The following is a 20,578-nucleotide window of genomic DNA, read 5'->3' as shown; positions in this document are numbered from 1 at the left end:
ATACTACCAGACAGTGGTCGCTCAAATCATGATAGATTGTTTCGTTCATCACTTTGTCGAGAAGAGATCCCGAGCAGATAACGTGATCCAACACATTTGAACTAGCCGGCCGCGTAACAACATTGTTCGTGACGTGAGTGTTGTAAGACTGCAAGACTTGCACGTACTCCTTCACGGTGTGCACAGTCTGTTGGTTGACCGCGACATTCATATCACCCACAATTACGCAGTCATGTCCATTTTTGTTACAGCACAAAATGCGCTCGATCTCAGAAATGAATCTCGTTGCCTCAAAACTTGGTGGTCGATAGATTGCATGCAGATCAAGCGGCTTCCCTCGGCGCAGTCGAAGATGAATGTGGTGCATGCCGTCCTGAATTGAATTACAGCACTCATCAAGGTCAAGGTCATGTCGGTAGAAAACTGCAAGTCCCCCATTCGGTTCACTCCGGCAGGAAAATATGGATTTGTACCCATCAATGTTGAATAAACAGGCTCGATCATTCTGCACCCAGGTCTCGCCCAAGACCACGACATCAACACGTTGATCACATCTTTGAAGAATTTCTTTTAAAGAGTCGAATTTGGAAAGATTGTTCATACTACGTATATTTAGTTGCAAAATTTTAAAAGACGAAGTAAAACAGGGAGAATTTTTATTGCTCACAATCCACTCATCAATACAATCATAACTTTTATTGGTATTAAACATTAAAATCAAATAAAACAAAATTAAAATATTTTAAGAGTGCCACACTTTTTGGTCTAATGTTGGTACCGCTGTGCAATTTGACATTTCGGGAGTGAACCTTTCATAAGGACATCTTCGCTTAAAAATCTAGATATGTACGAAATTAAACGAGCTTTCTGCAAAAATACACTGAAAGAAAAATACACGCCACTGCCATAACATATTTAGCAACTCCCCTTAAACAAAACAAAAAAATCTTGAAACTGTTTTTAAGTCTGGAGTTTTGTTTGAAAAGGTCCAATAAACCAAATTTCCAGTTTTTGCTTTTTCAGTGTTTTTGAAACCGCCTTGAGTCAGGGGTAAAAAACACCCAAAAGTCAAAAACTGAAAATTTGGTTCTCTGTACTGCACTGCCGTTCTACGCATAATTGTCCCATGTCAGTTTTGGACGATTTTGACTTTATGACATTTTTAAGTTTAGTTTGATGTGTACTTTAAGAAAAACACATAAAATCTGGTACTTTGTTCGGAAACTCATTAAAAACAACACCAAGTCTGTTTGTCCCATCGTTGAACTTCTACGCATAATTGTCCCACCAAGTATTTTCTTACACGGAATCATTAGTTTTACTAAGCATTATGTCTTGTTTACCTGTTTTATAGCAATAAAATCACAAATAAGGGTGATAAACTGCTAACTGGGGTGATTAGGGACACATAGGGCGAATATATACCCACGGGACAATTATGCGTAGAAACACAAAAATCGGTTGAAAAATTTCAATCGCGTTTTTCTCAGTTGCACTTTTTTGAACATGGGACAATTATGCGTAGAACGGCAGTGCACCTATAAAAACTATTGTTAACGATAACTAAAGAAATAAACAGAATTGAATTGAACTCACAAGAAAAAAAGGAAAAAAATAGCAACAGTTTTTTTGCGAGTGTTTTCCTGTTTTCCGTTTCGTTTTTCAACATACTTTATTTCCATCCATTGAGATAAATGTATTAGTCACAGCTGTAAGCATCCCCCAAAACTCTGTACTGCACCTATAAAAACTATTGTTAAACGATAACTAAAGAAATAAACAGAATTGAATTGAATTGAAAATTTGGTTTATTGGACCTTTTCAAAAAAAAAAAACTCCAGAAGTGTTCTAAACGATACAATTTTAAAAAGCCAAATGCACACGATTCTCTAGACAATTTTAATTAAAAGTCTCCATATTGAACATTGTTCTAAGCCCAGTCCTTATGCAGATACTACGATTTAAAAAATAAAAATACAAAACGTGTTTGTTATTGTTTACATTGCGTGCTCTAGTTTTTGTTTATTAAAGGTCAAACATTAAAACGCGTTTATCTCGGAACGTCAAAAAGCAACGTACGACATGATAGCACGACAGCGTCGAAGTGTGATTATTTATGGGCATTTCCTCCCAGCTATGCACAAAAAAGAACAAGATTAATTATATGATCAAGCTCAAATTTGTTGGATCTGTTTCAAAACATGCGAGAATACTTTTCGATTAGAAATTAAAATGTATATCACATAATAATTTAAAAATGTTACTTAATCCACCCTTTGGTGGTTGGTGCCTTCCTCACATTTAGTGGGTAGTGCTATCAAAAATAGATACAAAAGGGCGGATTGGGTGGTCAGATCTTTATAATTCAGGGCATATTTGTGCTTATAACTTTTGATAGGGTTGTCAGATCTTCAATCTTTTGAACTCGTTCGAAAGGTCTTTTGATTACCTATCCAATGACAACTTGTCATTAACAAGTCGCATGATAGATCCGGACAAAGTTTTCATCGAAATATATGAGATCCGGCCTCAAAAAAGTTCATAAATAACACTTAAGTGCTTATAACTTTTGATAGGGTCGTCAGATCTTTAATATTTTGAACTCGCTGAAAAATCCTTTTGAATTGCTTTCTGAAAATGTATAACATGACGGGGTTTCTTACAAAAAAACACCCTTTTTACAATTTTACGGACTTTTGTTAAAATCGTTTTTTAGCATAACTTTTGAAGTACTTAACAAAGCTTTATAATTTTCAATAGCGACTTATGGGACCCCAAGACGGACCGAATGAGGGCAAAACGGACAAAATCGATTCAGCCAGTGCCGAGATAACCCAGTGCATTTTTGTTATCAACATCCCACCACACACACAGACATTTGCTTAGAATTTGATTTTGAGTATGTATACGTGAAGGTGGGTCTAGGAGGTCAAATTAAGAATTTCGTTGTTCGAGTGATTTTATAGCCTTTCCTCAGTAAGGTGAGGAAGGCAAAAATAGATTGTTCTGATTACAATACTTGATGTATTGAATATTGCAATTAAATAGTATGATTTTTAGAACATTGTTAGTAACTCATTTCCAATAACCCATTCCCAACCTATTCCTGCAGCTCAAGAGCTGGCCCTCGCATAACTCACCCCCGTCGTCGTCGGGCAGCAGCAACGGAGGGGGCGGCGGCGGCAGCGGCAACGATATCAATCTCGACCGGATTGCACGATTTCACCGTTCATCAGCTGGTAATTCATTTCCGCCTTTTATTTCTTGCCTACTGCCTACTCCTTTTGACCGCCACCGCAAAAGGACCAAGCAAGCATCACGTCGTTGATTCAATTTCCTGTGATGGAGAGAGAGAAAGAGAGAGTCTGAAACCCCTTCTTCGTTTTACAGCTCATTACGATGCGACGTGCACGTGGAGCGGTGTCCTTCCGCCCCGGTCCCACCGGTTGGTGACCTACTCGTCGAAGATCTTCCTCGGCGGCATGCCCTGGGACATAAGCGAGCAATCGCTGGTGCAGATCTTCAAGCCATTCGGTTCCATCAAGTAGGATTTTGTTTAGGTTTGATCAAATGTTGGGAAATTTATTTTGGTGTTTGTTTGTCGTTTAGGGTCGAATGGCCAGGCAAGGAACAACAGGCGACACAGCCGAAAGGCTACGTGTACATCATCTTTGAATCGGACAAACAGGTCAAGGCGCTGCTGCAGGCCTGCACTTATTCGGACGCGAACGGCTACGGCGGTTCTAGCAGTAGGGGTGGCAACAACAACAACAACAACTCCGGAATGATGGCCAGCGGTAACGGCAGTTGCAACGATGACATGCAGTTGGTTCCGCTCTCGCCGGGCCAGCAGGCTCTGGTCAACAAGCAGCACCAGTCGGTGTCGATGGCGGGAGCCCGGATCAACTTCAAAATCTCCTCGAAGCGCATCAAGTCCAAGGACGTCGAGGTGATTCCGTGGAACATTGCCGACTCGAACTACGTCAAGTCGACCTCCCAGAAGCTGGACCCCACGAAGACCGTTTTCGTCGGAGCACTGCACGGTCAGCTGACGGCCGAGGGACTTGCCAAGATCATGAACGACCTGTTCGATGGGGTTGTGTACGTTGGCATCGACACGGACAAGTACAAGTACCCGCTGGGGTCGGCTCGGGTCACGTTCAACAATTCGCGCTCGTACATGAAGGCCGTGGTGGCCGCGTTTATCGAGATCAAGACGGCAAAGTTCACCAAGAAGCTGCAGGTAGATCCGTACCTCGAGGACTCGCTGTGCTCGATGTGCGGCGTACAACACGGACCATACTTTTGCCGGGAGATTGTGTGCTTTAGGTGAGTTGGTTTTTAAACGCTATTCTCCGTTTTATCTTTTCCTAACTTGAAATGTCCTCTTTTGACACAGATACTTCTGTCGCTCGTGCTGGCAGTTCCAGCACAACCGGGACGCTTCGCTCCAGAACCACAAGCCGTTGACGCGCAACTCCAAATCGACGACCATTGTCGGCGTGGGACCGCAGCAGCAACAGCCACAGCAACAGTCTCCACCGGCCAGCATCGATTCCAGCGGCCTTCACCGTCGGCAGCAGCAAATGCTGTACCACCATCACATGTCCCAGTCGCAGCAGCAGCAACAACAATCTCCGCCGACCTCCGACGTCCACCGTCGGCTGTACAACGTTGGCCACTTGCAGGACCTGTCCTCGTCCTCGTCGCTGTCGCTTCCCCAGTCGCCTTCGCCGTCGTGCACCACAAGTAGCTCCAGTGGTAGCTCGGCCGACTCCTCGCCGGTCAACTGTCACGGCCCGGCAAACCTGCACCAGCAGCTGCAACAACAGTTCGGCGGCGGCCTGTAAGAAGGTGTGTTGTTATCCTTTTTCCTTAATGTTACTGTTGATTGTCGCCGGAAGGCGTTTTGTTCGTTAAATCATTCCCCGCTACCCCTGTCCAAAATTCCCAAGTGCTGGAAACCTGCGCGGTTCGTGCTTCCTCCCACAAGCAGCACGTGCTTTGAACACCTAACCTCGAAAGTCGTGAGAGTCCGACGCGGTGGGTCTTGCGTTCGGCGCAAAAAAAAACACAACCCGTTAATTTTTTCGCGGAAGCTTTTTGGGACATTTCCGACGCTGAAATGTCCTTCCAACAAAGAGAGTTCCACCGGGAAGGCAACGATCGACACATCCACAGATCCGTGCGACGATCCCCTCTGGAGCCACCAAAGCACCAGCTTGACGACATTAGCACGTTTGACTACTGGCGCCAAGTTTCGGTGCTAACCTTGCTTAGAGAGTAGAAACCTCCGTAAAACAAATTCTCCAAAGGGAAATCGTTACGGATCGTCAAGGGAAAGTGCCCCGCGACCAACGTGGTCGCCGGAGAACGCAACCACGCCATCGGCTCTTACAAAATCAAGGTTCAAAGCCACATAAGGAGGAAGCACCAATTTTTGATTACTTTTAAGCGGAATGCTGTTTTAAAGGAAACCTTCCCTGGTTTAGAGAAAGAAACTTAAAAAACACACACACAAGAGTATCGAAAAGTCAGTAAACCCAACTTAAAAACGCGAAGACGAAAAAAAAACGGCCAAGCCAACACAGATAGAAAGAGAGAAAACCAAAAGTGAGGAAAGGCTCCTTTTATATACGATTTTAAAACGTGGAATGCAAGGCTTGTAGGCGAAACAATACCGTTTTTAGTTAGGATGAAACAAAATACTGTTCGCTTCGCAACGCGGGCGCGCAGCGCAACAGGAGAGAAAGAGACAAAAGGTCGCTCAAAAATGATTTTTAAAAATGAAGTTAAATTTTTGTATGCTGCAGCAGCGTAAGCGATTTCCGCACATTTCTTTTGTTTTTGTTACTTTTTGCTCCTTTTTGGCGTTTATTTATTATTTATTTATTATACATTTTTCTTTATCGGCAGCGCGTTTAAGGAAGGCACTATCTAACGATAGGGAAGATCGGTAGTCTCTTGAAGAGCCCCTTAGTTATTATCTTTTCTTCGTAATATGATTTATAGTTTTTGTACAGTTACCACCACCGCGGGGGTAACGAGAAAAATATTCGTTTTCGATTGCATTTAGTGAGCACTATTACATGTATAGAATGCATTTATATCTAAACACAAAGGATGACCCATCGTTAATCGTGGGCAAAAACACTAGTTTGGCTTGTTTTTTGTATGTTATTTATTATACTCATTTATCGCTTCGCTCTTTTTTTTGTAACAAGATACACTTCCGGAACGGTGTACCACTTCCGGTAATAATTTATTAAAAGTTATATTATTCAACCAAAAAACTGTTTATCTGCACATTATTTTACTCGTTTTGATTTTGAGTTTTATCTCGGCACGATTCACTTTTTGGTGGGGCTGTTTTTTTTAATGGTATTGGTTTTGTATTTTTTAAACCGCGTTGTTTTGATCACCTTTTACCGAACCTATTTTATCCGTATTTTAACTAGAGCAATTTTAGCGTGTAACGTTTTGAGTTTTTTTTTATATAAGTGCAAAAGATTTTGCATTGTTTTCTTTAAGTAAAAAATATGTTGCACCGTATAATATCATTTCAGCACCATATGTAGTTGTGTTCATCGCGCAAAAACAATCGGGTTGAGAACAAAATACAAAATCACTCAGTTTAGTGAAAACCGAAAGTTTTATTTGTCTGCAGAAACGTCAAGGAGCCATTACACTACCGCAAACGAACACGCACTTTTTCGTGTTTGATAATTTGTCAAACTCGCAAACAAGGCAAAATGTATGCCGGCTGGCGTTTGTACGAACAAATGCAGGCAATCGATTAAAGCAGGCAAACTGGCAAAAAATGCGAGTTTGTTTGTTTGCCGTAGTGTAATAGCTCCTTCAGCCTGCATACGTGTTGCTCTGTTTGCGAGTTTGGCAAACTGTCAAACGCGAAAATGTGCTAGTTTGTTTGTTTGCCATAGTCTAATTATTTTTTTTGCAAGCAGTAACACAACCAAACATTTCGGCACCTTCAGCAAACGTCAAATCAGTACAAAATGGTGCCAGATCTTTGCCAGGAAAGATCCGGCAGCAATTTTGTATGGTTTGACGTTTGCTGAGGGAGAAATCACCTAAATATGACGTATGGCTTTCCAACTCATCGCACATCGCAAACTAAATGATTTTAGACGAGGATGTACATATGTTTTGGTTTTATAACGACACACTGTCAGGAAAGTATTCGTTTTGAATTAATTTATTTACCATCAGCCGTACTTTTTTTAGTAGGCTTATTATGGCTTTGCGCTATTTTTTTTTTTCAACCATACATTAGCTGTTTAGTTGCAAATTTGCCAACAAATACAGATAGAACAGCTTGTTACGGGACCCAACTCAAACTGATTTTAAAACTATTTAAACAATAAAAAAACATAACTCTGTATGACCATACGACAGAAACTTGTCTATATTTTTATACAGCAAATACAAATACGGAAACCCTCTAAAGCAGGTTACAAATATGTATTCAATAATAATATACAACAACAATCACTGTGGATCAGTAATTTATAGCAGATTCAAACACATTCAAAACAATATAAATATAACAATCCTAAATGACTTGATCTGTTACTACTAGGCCAAAACCTAACAAGAAGAAAACAACTAATACATACAAAAGGACAGAGAATGCCCATAACTAAGAAATGAAGACAATAAGCTTAATGACAATTTCACAAAGACTTGAGCAGTAAATTTCACTGCACTGTTGACATCATCCCACATCATTCCAGTGTTAAAGCCATCGTTCGCAACAAGCTATGCGCCATACTGTTTCAAAGATGGTTAATCTCGAGTTTCTACTGACTAAACTTAACAATTCCAACCTGCAAATCTCTTTACATTCCTCTTTTTAAAAAAATCGTTTTTAAATACAGGGTCGCTTTGAATATATTTTTCAAAAACCCCAACCCAGTTACTCGTGCATTCCCTTTTACCTTAAACCAGAAGAAAATAAACAACCAGTGCGCTTTTATTGCCCATTTTTCAAAAATTAGGGCACATTGAAAATATCGAGCTTGATTTACCGAAATACGCACACGACTGGATCACCCGTTAAGAACAGAAAATAAACAAAATAATGCGTGGTCTTTGATCGTGTGGAAATATTTGATTAGAGAACAATCATCACTATCAATGAAAAACACATATATTGTAAAAAGAGGAAAATGTGCCTAGCCTGTTTCAATGAAATGACAGTTATAGCTATTTATTCAAACCATACACCAATTACATGATCGAGCAAGGATCTAGACACTGAAAAAATTATTCGATAAGGATTTAATCCAAGGAACAAAACTAAATAGAAAACAAAAATAAAAAATATCCGCAACATATTAAACTGCAACGTTTCTCTAATATCATTCACCAAATCATCACTTACAAGAAGAAGTAAACAGACAACTGCATGAAATAAAAACGTGAATTTATTTCACAACACTTGTTTCATTCGTCGAACGGATTTATTTCCGAACTTGCAGAGTTTTCCAACTCCTTTATAGCCAGCAAAAGCAAAATAAGTGTCTGATTTGGGCCGATTTTACTAATTTCCATCGAATTCAGCATAACAATCACCAATTTGACGTTTTCCTAACTTTTGTTATCAGCAAATACAGGCAGAAGAAACAGAGTCCTGGAAAATACTCCCTGAATTGGAAAAAAAAACTCTGCAATTACGATAATAAACCTATCACTAGGCAAATGCCGTTTTAAGTGAATTATTTTAAGTCCGAAGTTAAAATTACCCGCTCGCGCGCGCGCTCATTATCTATCGAAAAACTACACACAATTGGGGCTAATTGTGCACGCTAAAGGCGAGAAGAGCATTATTTTATAAATCCTAAACAAAATCGCTTTTCCGGGACTGATGTTTTTAATTGCCAGCGTCGAGCGCACCGACGATGAATGTATTTTACTGCAACGCGTAATTCGCTAAATTGGTGTTGTTGTAAAAAAAAACGAGAAAAAAAAACAAAAAAAAAAACTTCCAAACGACAGCCAAGGTTAAAGGTCGTTGAAATTAAGCATGTAAGTTTGTAAAAGTGAATTGAAAATGGTTTTACATACATAGCAAACCTTGCCTTGTTTGTTTGATACCAAATGTGACCTTTTTTCGTAGATAGAATGTTTGGAAATGAAAAGATAGCTCTCTTTATAACAACCCAATTAAAATTGGTAAAGTAGTTTAATGGTTAATTTTAACATGTTTGGTTATGCTTCCAAATTTACCAGAAACAAATATTTTATAAATTAATTTACATCAAAACAATGCGATTTGCACACAGAACGACACGTAAAAATGTAAATTTTAATCTCCAACTCCGATTGAACGTTATTTTACAAAAAAAAAACCATAGATGTTGATTTTAAGCAAAAAAGAGTAATAAAATAAAAATTTTAACCACTATCAGTAAAACATCTTGAAAAGTGAGTTTGTCTGCGGTCATTTGAACTGAAATAATTCAGTATGAATACCGATGAATTTTAATCAATAAACATCAATTTCTCTTATCATTCTTTTATGCATCTGTGCTTTCTTGAACTAAGCTTGCTGGGATTCCTATCTAGTTAGCATAAGAAATTACAGAAGCATCGAATTGTTGAATTTGACTAGGTTTCCATTTGACTGTCGACGCCATTCAAAACAAGTTTAAACTTTGATTGCTAAACAATAAAAACACATCATTGAGAATTCAAACATAAAATATAAACCTTCTCATCAATTGTAACGTTTACTAAATTTTCTGCTCTATCATTTCAAATCACTCAGTTTTTGCCAAAATCGAACCTACTCAAAAATGAGTAAATGAGGCATCTGTAAGATATGAATTACATTTAGTCATTTCTGAGTAGTTTCGGTTTTGGGGAAAACTGAGTGATAGCTTGTGTTCAAGTTGCCAAAAATGCGTAAATGCGTTTTCTCAGTGTATTGATTTGAAAATTAAGTTTCAACTACACGCTCAAGCTCATAGAATAACAATCGAAATCCAATAAAAACCAATACAAGCAAAACAATGTCATTGGGACGACTGTTGGTTTACACTTCATCTTTAGCCCATCGTGATTGTTTTGCCTGAACAAAACCAAAACAATGTTAGATGGCCGCTTACGCAAACAGCATCATTACAGACTAGAGGTGGGCAAAACCGCTCTTTTTAGGAGCCGCTCATTTTCGTTCGCTCATTAAAAGAGCCGCTCTTTGAACGGCTCTTTCGCTCTTTTCAAAATTTTGATGAAAAGGTTTTCTAAAATCGTATGATTTTATAAGTTATTTTACATTGAACTTTTACAAATAATTTGATAAAAAAAAATAAAACTGAAAACGAGAAGGTGCCCTTTAAAATCATAGGTCTTGGCGGTCTCTAGGTCAAGATTTCTACTCGAACCTATACATTCAAGTAATTGAATGGCATCCAAACTTAAATCTAGGATGTTGGAACAATTGCTTTTAATTTTAAAATTGCGTTTATTTCTGCAAGAATTGAACTAATGCTGATATTTTATTTAGAGAAAACGTTCTGCGAACTCTTTTCATTCTGATTTAATCAATAAAGTCTGTAATTGCTAAAAGGATTTTTTGAAAAAAATTTAAATTTTATTTTCAATTCTCAAAAACAAACTCAATACCTTTTTTTTTTTGAAGCACAATAAATTATATTTATAACAAAAATCATGCAATTTCGAGCCGGATTTTTCAAAAGACGGAAGTTTAAAAAGAACCGCGGTTCTTTTTTTGTGAGCCACGGATCTTTCGCTCTTTTTAGTGAACCGGCTCTTTGAGCGGCTCGCTCTTTTTTTGCCCACCTCTATTACAGACTGTCACCAACTTTGTTTTCACTGCCGGAGCTTATAACCCAACTAATTTGGTTCGTTCATTTTTTTGGTACAGTTCAAGCAAAACAGTTTGAATAGGCCAAAGTGAGCTTGTAAACAAAACTCTCTCCTAATGTATAAATCTAGTGACGTGAGCAGGATACACTCTTTGTTTACAAACCAATCCCAATTACGTTGTGTTGGTTGAATTCGTCTTGTAAACCGTTCATAATATTTACCTTCTTTGACAGGAGTAGTGGTTTGGTAATGGTAATTATTATGATCAGATTACATGACGAATTTCCAATTTCTGTTTACAGGACTGCAATACTGACACATTTAGACATGCAAAATGTTTATAACATTCCGAGCAATATACATAATATACGTACTATTAGTAGTTTGTAGCAATTATAAAAAACAATCCCGTAGGATTTGTACATTTTATTATGATGTTTTTCGACCAGAATTGATTTCATACGATATTGTTTTTATATTACTTATATAAAATACTTAGTTTTAATTGTACACGTGAAGTGTAAACTATCACATTTTTTTCCATCGGTGTTGTTGTGCAATAATTTATTTATTATTTTATGAACGTAACTAGCTTGTAAGTGGGGAAAAGTAACATTTTATTGCTAAGATTTCTTTTTTCGTTTGTGGTGCTAATATTATTGATGAGATTGTTTTTAAAAAGGTAACATTTTATAATGTTTGAAAATCGTTTTAATTAGGTAATTTCTGTGTGAACGCCTAACGAAGGGCTCACCAATCCCTTCAGCAGAGTTAATGATAACTTGCTATGTTGTAGCGTAAACAAAAGATAGAACAGATTATATTTTATACTTAAAAGCAATATAACCAATGTTTAAAGCTATAAGTAAGTTGACGAAGCGTCGCAATAGTTGTGGCACTCTGCAGGTATTGCCACGTTTCGTAATTTTAGTATACATCAAAATATGCTTATTGCTGAAAGGACAACTCAATAGCAAAAATCTGAAACAACATTTGAAAAGGGCGCATAAGCATTTTGACAGATGGAACTAATTTACAAATCCGATACAAACCCGAAAAGTTACCTGGGGAGGCCAGCTTTTGTGAAACACTTCAAATTTTGAGAAAAACTTACATGAAGCTTGAGAAATAGCAAAATTGTTCGAACTGTCAAAATGCTTATCCGCCCTTTTCTCATGTTGCTTGTGGGAATAAAACATAGAACGAGTGCACACAACGGGGTGCGACAAATTCACGTAGGACCAATAGTCGAGGGAGGGAAGCTAAGTGAAACATTTTACCAGTGAAAGGGTAAGAGAGACTTTTTCTACAACACACCCAGGCATGCATTATTTAGCAGGTGTGTAAAAAGTTGTGGAAATTCATAAAAAAAGAATAAAAATACCGAAACAGACGAGTTTCAGCTTCGATAATCAAATGCAAAAACATATACAAAACTATTTATATTCATTCATATATAGCCGAACCCGTTATTATCACAAAACAAACAGAACAAACAAATACTCAACAACAAAAAAAAACAGACAAAATGTAAACGTACCAAACGGAAATACGTAAGAAAAACATGAAGAAAATAGCATAGCACACACCCACAGTAAAATATTCCTTCATACTTTAAAACTAACTTTCTCTCGTTTTGAAACGCCAAACTGTCATTAAAACTCAATTTAACCGGAACTCAAACAAAAGAGACTTCCCGTGCAGCTGTGGAGAATTGCATGTGACAATAAAAAGGCATTGCAGTAAAACTTAAACTCTGGGGCTGTTTTACGCCAATAGGCCCTATAAAAAAAAGTACGAGAATGCTACAGAAAACTAAAAGTTTTCTTTGAAAACGTACTCTTGCAAACTTACGAACTTAGGCTGAAATAGACTAGCTAAATCAACCAGTGATAGGCTACGGAAAAAAGAAAACAATAGCGGCCGAGAGAGAGAGAGACCAATAACAATCAAACTACACTTTTTACATACACACCCCCCCAAACAAATTCACACACTGTATATCGCAGCCCATAGGCCGATGCAAGTGCAATCAAATAAAAATGGAAAATAAGAAAGACAACATTAATATTGTTATACCTGAGCCTATGATTATTGCTGGAAAACTAATAAAACAAACCGGACAGAACATTTAAGCAGCTCTATAAGCTACTCTCTCAAATTTTGAAGTTGTTGCCTTTTTTTGTTGAAATATCACATGGTCCTATATTATTTAGCTTGAGCAATTCCACCTCAAATCAGGAATTTTTCTGGCACCTTTGTACCCGACCCTCTCCGATTTCAATGAAACTTTTTAGGCATGTAATCCTGGGCCTATATAAGCCATTTTTGTGTATATGGAGCCAATTGTACTCCAAAATGACATTTGAGAAGGTACGCCCTTATTTAAATATTTTTTTTTATTTTGTAATTTAAAAATTACTGTATCCCGAAGCCGTTGCGTCGTATCAAAAAAAGGTCAAAGACAAACTTGTAGGAAATGGACGGGCTTTCTGAAAAAATAAAAAAATACACTGATAGAAAAATACACGACACTTTTATGAGATTTTAAATTTTTAAGTTTAAAAGTTAAAGTTAAGGTGATGTGACGATTTTTTTTATTAAATTTTTTTGCGTAATTAGCCTAAAATGTGACAAAAAGACTCACGAAAAATGCAGGATGGTATGTCTCTCCTAAACAAATACAAAAATCATTTACTTAACCTGTTTTTTTTTTGAAAATTGGTCTAAACGTCAAAGTTTTCGAAAACCGTCAGTGGAAATCGATTCCCCAGACAATTTTACATAAAAGTCTCCATATTGACCATTGTCCTATGTCCATTGCTTGTAAAGATACAGCGATTTTAAAAATAAAAATGTTGAAAAAATAGGTTTTTTAGTGGTTTATGACAATTTCTATATGCCAGACTTGATTTTTCAGTCTCATAAAAATTTTAACCGGAAAGCTCGTCCAATTTTACATAAGTTTGTCTTCGACAACTTTTTAATTTGACTCGTTTTAATATTTTCGTAAGCTTATTTACTATCCAGGTTTCTACCACACTGAAAAAAAATATACTATTTTCAGTTATGAGCAATGTAATTAAGCTTATATCTGTAAGCCCATAAATCCAATTGAAACGCTGTCAAAGACAAACTTATGGGAAATTGGACGAGCTTTCCGGTAAAAATATTTACGAGACTGAAAATTCAGGTCTGTCATATAAAAATTGCCAAAAACCACTAAAAACCCTGATTTTTCAACATTTTTATTTTTAAAACCGCTGTATCTTTACAAGGAATGGACATAGGACAATGGTCAATATGGAGACTTTTATGAAAATTGTCTGAGGTATTTTTTAGGAGAGACATACCATCCTGCATTTTCGTGAGTCTTTTTGTCACATTTTAGGCTAATTACGCAAAAAATTGAACAAAAATCGTGGCATAGCCTTAAACTTTCACTTTTAAACTTTAAAATTTAAAAATCTCATAAAAGTGGCGTGTATTTTTCTTTCAGTGTATTTTTTTTTCAGAAAGCCCGTCCAATTTCCTACAAGTTTGTCTTTGACAGCGTTTCAATTGGATTTATGGGCTTACAGATATAAGCTTAATTACATTGCTCATAACTGAAAATAGCATATTTTTTTCAGTGTGGTACATCACCATCACCTTAATATTGCACTTTTAAACTTAAAAATTTAAATATCTCGTAAAAGTGGCATGTATTTTTCTATCAGTGTATTTTTTTCAGATAGCCCGTCCAATTTCCTACAAGTTTGTCTTTCAAGCAAAACAATGCCAAAGGGCCGTTGTGGGTTTGTAAACAAAAAGTGTGTCCTGTTCACGCTAAAGGATGTTTACATCTGGCATGAAAGGGATACACTCTTTGTTTACAAACCCACAACGGCCCTTTGGCATTGTTTTGCTAGCTTTGACCTTTTTTTAATACGATGTAACGGCTTCGGGATACAGTAATTTTTAAATTTAAAAAAATATTTAAATAAGGGCGTACCTTCTCAAATGTCATTTTGGAGTACAATTGGCTCCATAAACACAAAAATGGCTTATATAGGCCCAGGATTTTAGAATCATCTTATTCCAGGTCTTGACTGAGACTTTAATAGAATAGAATAGTTTTTAAAAAGTTCTGTTTTTTAATGTAAAAAATTGATTGTAAAATTTTCGATTTTTCGTACGTTCTACTCAACTAGTGGGGCAAGACGAACAACCCTTTGGGGCAAGAGGAACAATGCATGAAAAAATCATGCTAATTTACTAACAATTGAACTATGATCACTTAGATACATCAGATTAGGATGTATTTGAAACGTTTCTTTAATTTTTAGATTAAAAAATACAATTTTACTAAAAAATTTACCGTTTTTACGAAAAAAAAAATAACTTAGATGATAAATAGTATATTTTCATGATATTATTATATCGCGTATGGAAATTTTTTAAAACAATTGTTTATCAGTTTTTAAGAACTTTTGTGTATTTTTTTCACAATAAAATATGTTGCTGCAGCAATTCGTATTTTTTCCATTCTAAAAATCCAGATGGTACACTTGCCCCACCTAAACAAGATTTTTAAAAGCTCTCTACAAAAATAACCAAAACATAAATCATACTTTATGATACGTGCATGTCATTTGTAGGGACACTACTGATCTAGGAAAAATAGCATTTTGGATAAAATGAGCCTTAAAACGAACCCCAAGCCTTATTTTGTACTTTCCAAATATTATAAGGAAACAAAGGTTCTGAAAAAAACTTCATTCAATCTTATGCCCCGTGGCGTTTACGTCGTTTTGGCGGTTATGTGGTAGTAGAATCAGCTAATTGCATTGCTAGCAACAATTCCTCATACTGGAAATAATCAAAATTGTAAAAATTTTGACCTTACGAGCGATTGTTCCTCTTGCCCCATATGGTCGTCTTGCCCCACCTTCCCCTATGCTAATTTTCATCAATAAAGCATTAATTTTATTTCTTCCAAGGTTTTCAATAGGACGCAATAATTAAAGATTTCCTTTATGAAAAAGTTAATTTTTAAATTCGCCTGCAAAACACCACATGTTGATAAACAAACGACGCCATATTGCCAATGTTGTTCGGTAGTCCATATCAGGCCATCGCCGGGGCCCTGTCTTTGACCACTTTTTGATACGAAGCAACGGCTTCGAGATACAGTAATTTTTAAATTACAAAATAAAAACATATTTAAATAAGGGCGTACCTTCTCAAATGTCATTTTGGAGTACAATTGGCTCCATATACACAAAAATGGCTTATATAGGCCCAGGATAACATGTCTAAAAAGTTTCATTGAAATCGGAGAGGGTCGGATACAAAAGTGCCAGAAAATTTCCTGATTTGAGGTGGAATTGCTCGCCTCCACTTTTCAACGGTTTGCATTTTTATAAGCTTGCAATTCCATCGATTTGGTTTGTTAAAATATAACTTTCGGTTTTGAGGAAATCTGGAGGAAAATAAATTGGGAACGAGCTATTTTGGACGAACGTGTTCGTAGTAAACGTTGTTAACTCTCACGGAAAGCAGGATCAAACACAAACAATTTCTGCAATTGCAAACAGAGTACCGTCATCTGGGGCGAATCGGGACCACAGTCTGAATAGGGACAGTAGGTTTTAGAGCACTTAAAAGCTGGAAATTTGAAAATCGATGCACTATTTTTGTTGATCTGTGTCTGTTCTATCCGAAAACAATCAAAAACATTCAAATATTGTGCAGTAACAAGGGTAAAACAACTTTCCCAATTGTGCCCCGTTTCGTCCCAGATGACGGTACTTTGAATTTGGTCCTTGGAAATATCCCCAACATTTTTTTTGTTGTTGTCTTGTTTTGGGATGTTGAGCTTAAATATTACCCAAAAAAAAGATCTAAAATGATTCATAATAAAATAAATCCAAGAGCCACATGATGATGCTGAAAAGTTACAGACAGTCAAATTTGTTGTTAAAGGCAAAAACAAAAGTTCGATTATCCGATATTTGAGGCTTCAGATAATCGAGTCTGAATAAGGCAGCTCATCCTGCATAGCTGTTTAAAAAAGCGCGAGCTTTAAACAAATTAGTGATTAATATTTTTACACCTCGTTGGAAACGTCAAAATGAATAAAATAAAAACAAAGACAAGCAATTCACTTAATTTGATTTATTTACAAAACCGTTTTTGTTTATCATAGAAGCAATTTTCGCTAACCCTTATCCCAATTTGCTGCTAAATTTGTCCCCGCACATAAAATGTCCAACTAATTCAACAAAATTATCTTTGATAAGCTATGTTCTACATAAAAGCTGTACAAAAGCTATCCTTACACACTATAATTTCCGACAATTTTTTTTAAAAACCTAGAAATCACTCGTTGCAAATGCTGATTGTGAAAGTGCGTGCCCCCAGAAATTACGAACTCTTGGCCGCGGCGATTCGCTTCTTGGCAAAGTACTGGTACAGTCCGATAAACGAGGAAACCGTGCCGATGAGGCCGACCTGCCACGACTCGAACCGGCCACCCCAGAGCATTCCCGAGGGGAGGGTACTGCCGGCGTGCACCAGGTCCAGCGAGAGGCGCACGATCGAGATGAGCTCCATGCGTTGCTTCACGTGCAGCATCCGGAGGGCGTGGCTGGAATTTAAAGAAGTTTTTTTTAATGAATAAGGCTAATCTGCGGGTTTGTGTCAGATTGCAGCATCTACCTGGATTCATTTTCCGGTTTGTTGATGTGCGTTTTGTGCTGCTCCATGACCGTGTAACTCCGAATCGTTCTGAAAAAAGTAAAATTATGCTATAAAATTCTAATAAACTTAAAAACGAAGCTCGCTACGAAAAGTTGAGTAAAAATGTTGTACAACGATATAAAGGAAGCCAAAAACATTGCCAATTTTGCACCTGATTCGACGCACAACCAGAAAATTTTCACACCTCAAATATGCACACCACCTCTCCACCCCGCTTGCCAACTGTTGTGAGGGTCTAGGATAAAAGATATAATCGATTTGAAGCAAAGTTTTCGGGTGTGTGTATTAGACACAACTTGCACGATTGTCTAAAAATCATGCTCAAAACCAAGTGTTCGGCCAGCTTTAATCAAACTGCGGCAAAATTTTTTTTCAATTAATTTAATTATGGAAACAAACCATCGCCTTAAAAGCCTCTACGAGGTATTATACTGTGACAAACAAATAAACTCATACATTTTGACAGTTTGCAGCAAACAAGATTGCAAGTTTGGCAAGCTGTCAATCACGAAAAAGTGCGAATTTGTTTGTCATAGTGTAATACCTCCTTTATAATTGAATGATTTTGTTCGGCTTAGAAGCTTCATAAAACTTATCTTTCATTGATTAATTTAGAAGAAGCTTAATAAAGTGATATGAAATAATCGATAAAGCGGCACGGTTACAAATGTCCGATATCAAATGTCAGCAATCCTTTGCATTGCGAGATTCTTTTCATCATTATCACCCACGCTCTAATCTACCGTGAAATTATCAACATTTTTTGTTAGTGTCGTTTGCTGGCGATATGGTCAGCGTCTCAATTTCAGTCAGCTCTGTTCAAAGTTCGATGGAACGGCAGCCGATGTCGATTCTTATGAATGAATCAAATGTAAACAGTAAAACAAAACTCAGCCATGTTGTTACCCAGCTATAATATTTACACCTTGGCAAACAGTTCAAACAAAATACTCAACCTCTTGTTTGGACTCGCGTCAGAGTGCAAAGTTTGAGCAAACAAACTGCAGCCATTTCGAGCGTCTATTTCTGAAACGGCGCGTGCTCGCTAATTCCATCGGCTCTTTTTCCGTTTCCGACCAAACGACACTTAAGACACCCCACGAGATAAGATAATGTCCGTCCCCGGATTTGAACAGTTATCCGCACCTGACTTTCAGGTTTTAAGATAAACGACTACAAATAAAATCGCTGAAGCCGATGAAGTCAACAACAAAAACAAAAATGTTTAATTAAACTTACTTCATCAGGTTCAGATAGATTGAGGCGACCCAGAAGACGGAATTGATTGTGTCCCACCGGTCGGGATTTTTGACCTGCAGCAGCTTGTACTCGATCATCCAACAGATTTTGTCCACCGGGTAGTAGACGTGATCGATCATGTTTGTGATGAACCCGATTAATCCCATTATGCGGTCCGGTTCCTAGAAAAAAAAGGTTGAATTTTATAAAAATTTGTGTATTTTTATTTCTCCGTGCAGTGACAACTAACAGCCAGAGCAGTCAACATACACGTTTATAAAAAATAAAAATACTTGAGCTCTGCTCAACACACCGGCTTGTTTTCTGCTAAAAAAAGCAGTGATTTGCAGAACGAAACAAGTTAAGAAAAAGAAAAAAAAGCAATCAAACCTTCGAGCCGGTTCCATAATTCAGCGAGTACGCCAGCATGGGCAGATCGTCAAACAACCGGAGGGTGGCCCTCGTTTGGGACATTTTGGAGCTGAAAATGGCCAACTTTTTCGAAAAATCCGGATCTTTGTTTACGTACAGCCCGGCGGCTAGCTTGGTCGTGTAGCATAGTGTTCGCACGATCTGTAATGAGCAAAATAAAAGGTTAAATTCGAACCCGGAAGACGAAGATCGTCGACAAAACTAGTTTTTTTCTGTTGATGTCTTGTTTGAACTTGATCTCGTTTAACGTGTTGCACCATTGTTGGGTTTGTGCTTTGTTGTGTAAGTGTTGGGAGTAGAATTTGAGCGAAAGTGAAAGTGTTTCCCCACCCGTATGGTTCAGGCAGGCTACGTGGAATCAGGCTACTTACCTTGTCCCGTCCAGTGTAGGTATCCAGCATATCACAAATCTCGTTCATTGCTTTTTCCATTTTGACCAACTTTTCTGTTGTCACTAGACTAACTCAAGTGTGGTATTATATTTGTTTGAAAAATGATTGCATCAAAGGTCACAACTTCATCAGAGCACACACAAAAAAACTTATTTTCTGCGTGCAATTATGCCGTTAATAATTCCACCGCGAATATTTTTACGAGGTACCCTGAGAACCTGACGACCACCGCGAAACGACTGATTTGGCAAAGGATAATAGTCACATTTCTTTGCCCAGAAATGTTTACCACCTCATTGATAATAAATACACCACCACGAATGTTACGGTACGTACCGTTGGATATTACTTGTCAATGAAGGATTAGCCGAGCGAGTTGGTGTGCGTGAGTTGAGTGTAGTTCATCAGCGGGAATCGGTCACGATGTCACGCAGCCCGTGAAATTTGGACTTGCTTGGCAATAATCCTAACAGAATGTGTTAACAACGGAAACGGAAATTTTACCAAAAATTAAGAAAAAATAGAAAAAAGGTTATTATGACAACTGAAAAAAGTTCGTGCTGCTAAATTTTAAATTGTACTGTACTCCATCCAAAAGCAAGTGCAGTTTTTTTTCTTCTTTAGAGTGTAAAACATTATTTTTCAAATTTATATTACTTTACACGCTTACGAAGAAAAACTGAATCCTTCAGATGATTTAAAAAACGGAATCGACGTAACACCTTATAATGTGGTCCTCTTAAACCTTGCGGTTTCTCCAACAGATCCAATACCTATATATTTGCACTTAGCAATTTTTGCGTCCGCCTCGGGATTCGAACCGGCGACCTCTGGATGGTGAGTCCAGTGCGCGGTCCGATTGATCCACACAGGAAGACATTTTTTTTTAATTTAATGTGTGTAGCAAGTGTGTTACAGGT

The 20,578-nt window shown here is 37.5% G+C and overlaps 2 protein-coding genes across 5 annotated transcripts in view; one reads left to right on the top strand and one right to left on the bottom strand.

Moving 5' to 3' along the window:
• The window catches only part of LOC6042423, a 63,809-nt gene extending 57,498 nt beyond the window's left edge, over positions 1-6,311 (top strand). For all 4 annotated transcript variants that reach the window (XM_038248314.1, XM_038248313.1, XM_038248312.1 and 1 more), the window contains exons 6-9: positions 3,113-3,239; positions 3,391-3,544; positions 3,610-4,329; positions 4,400-6,311. In XM_038248314.1, coding sequence (XP_038104242.1) covers positions 3,113-3,239; positions 3,391-3,544; positions 3,610-4,329; positions 4,400-4,850 — 1,452 coding nt within the window. In that variant the 3' untranslated portion in view covers positions 4,851-6,311. The remainder of the gene's footprint in view (positions 1-3,112; positions 3,240-3,390; positions 3,545-3,609; positions 4,330-4,399) is intronic.
• Positions 6,312-16,995: 10,684 nt separating this feature from the next.
• LOC6042422 (peroxisomal membrane protein 11C) lies at positions 16,996-20,005 on the bottom strand. The gene is made up of 5 exons (XM_001851490.2): positions 19,638-20,005; positions 19,225-19,407; positions 18,835-19,016; positions 17,554-17,622; positions 16,996-17,482 (listed from the first exon to the last, which is right to left on the bottom strand). The coding sequence occupies exons 1-5, from the start codon at positions 19,695-19,697 to the stop codon at positions 17,260-17,262; spliced, it is 717 nt and encodes a 238-aa protein (XP_001851542.2). The 5' UTR covers positions 19,698-20,005; the 3' UTR covers positions 16,996-17,259.
• Positions 20,006-20,578: the final 573 nt, after the last annotated feature.

The sequence above is a fragment of the Culex quinquefasciatus genome, chromosome 1 (assembly GCF_015732765.1).
Source record: "Culex quinquefasciatus strain JHB chromosome 1, VPISU_Cqui_1.0_pri_paternal, whole genome shotgun sequence".
NCBI lineage: Eukaryota > Metazoa > Arthropoda > Insecta > Diptera > Culicidae > Culex > Culex quinquefasciatus.
Note: the sequence above shows the minus strand (reverse complement) of the source record. Positions and strands in the feature narration are given on the sequence as shown.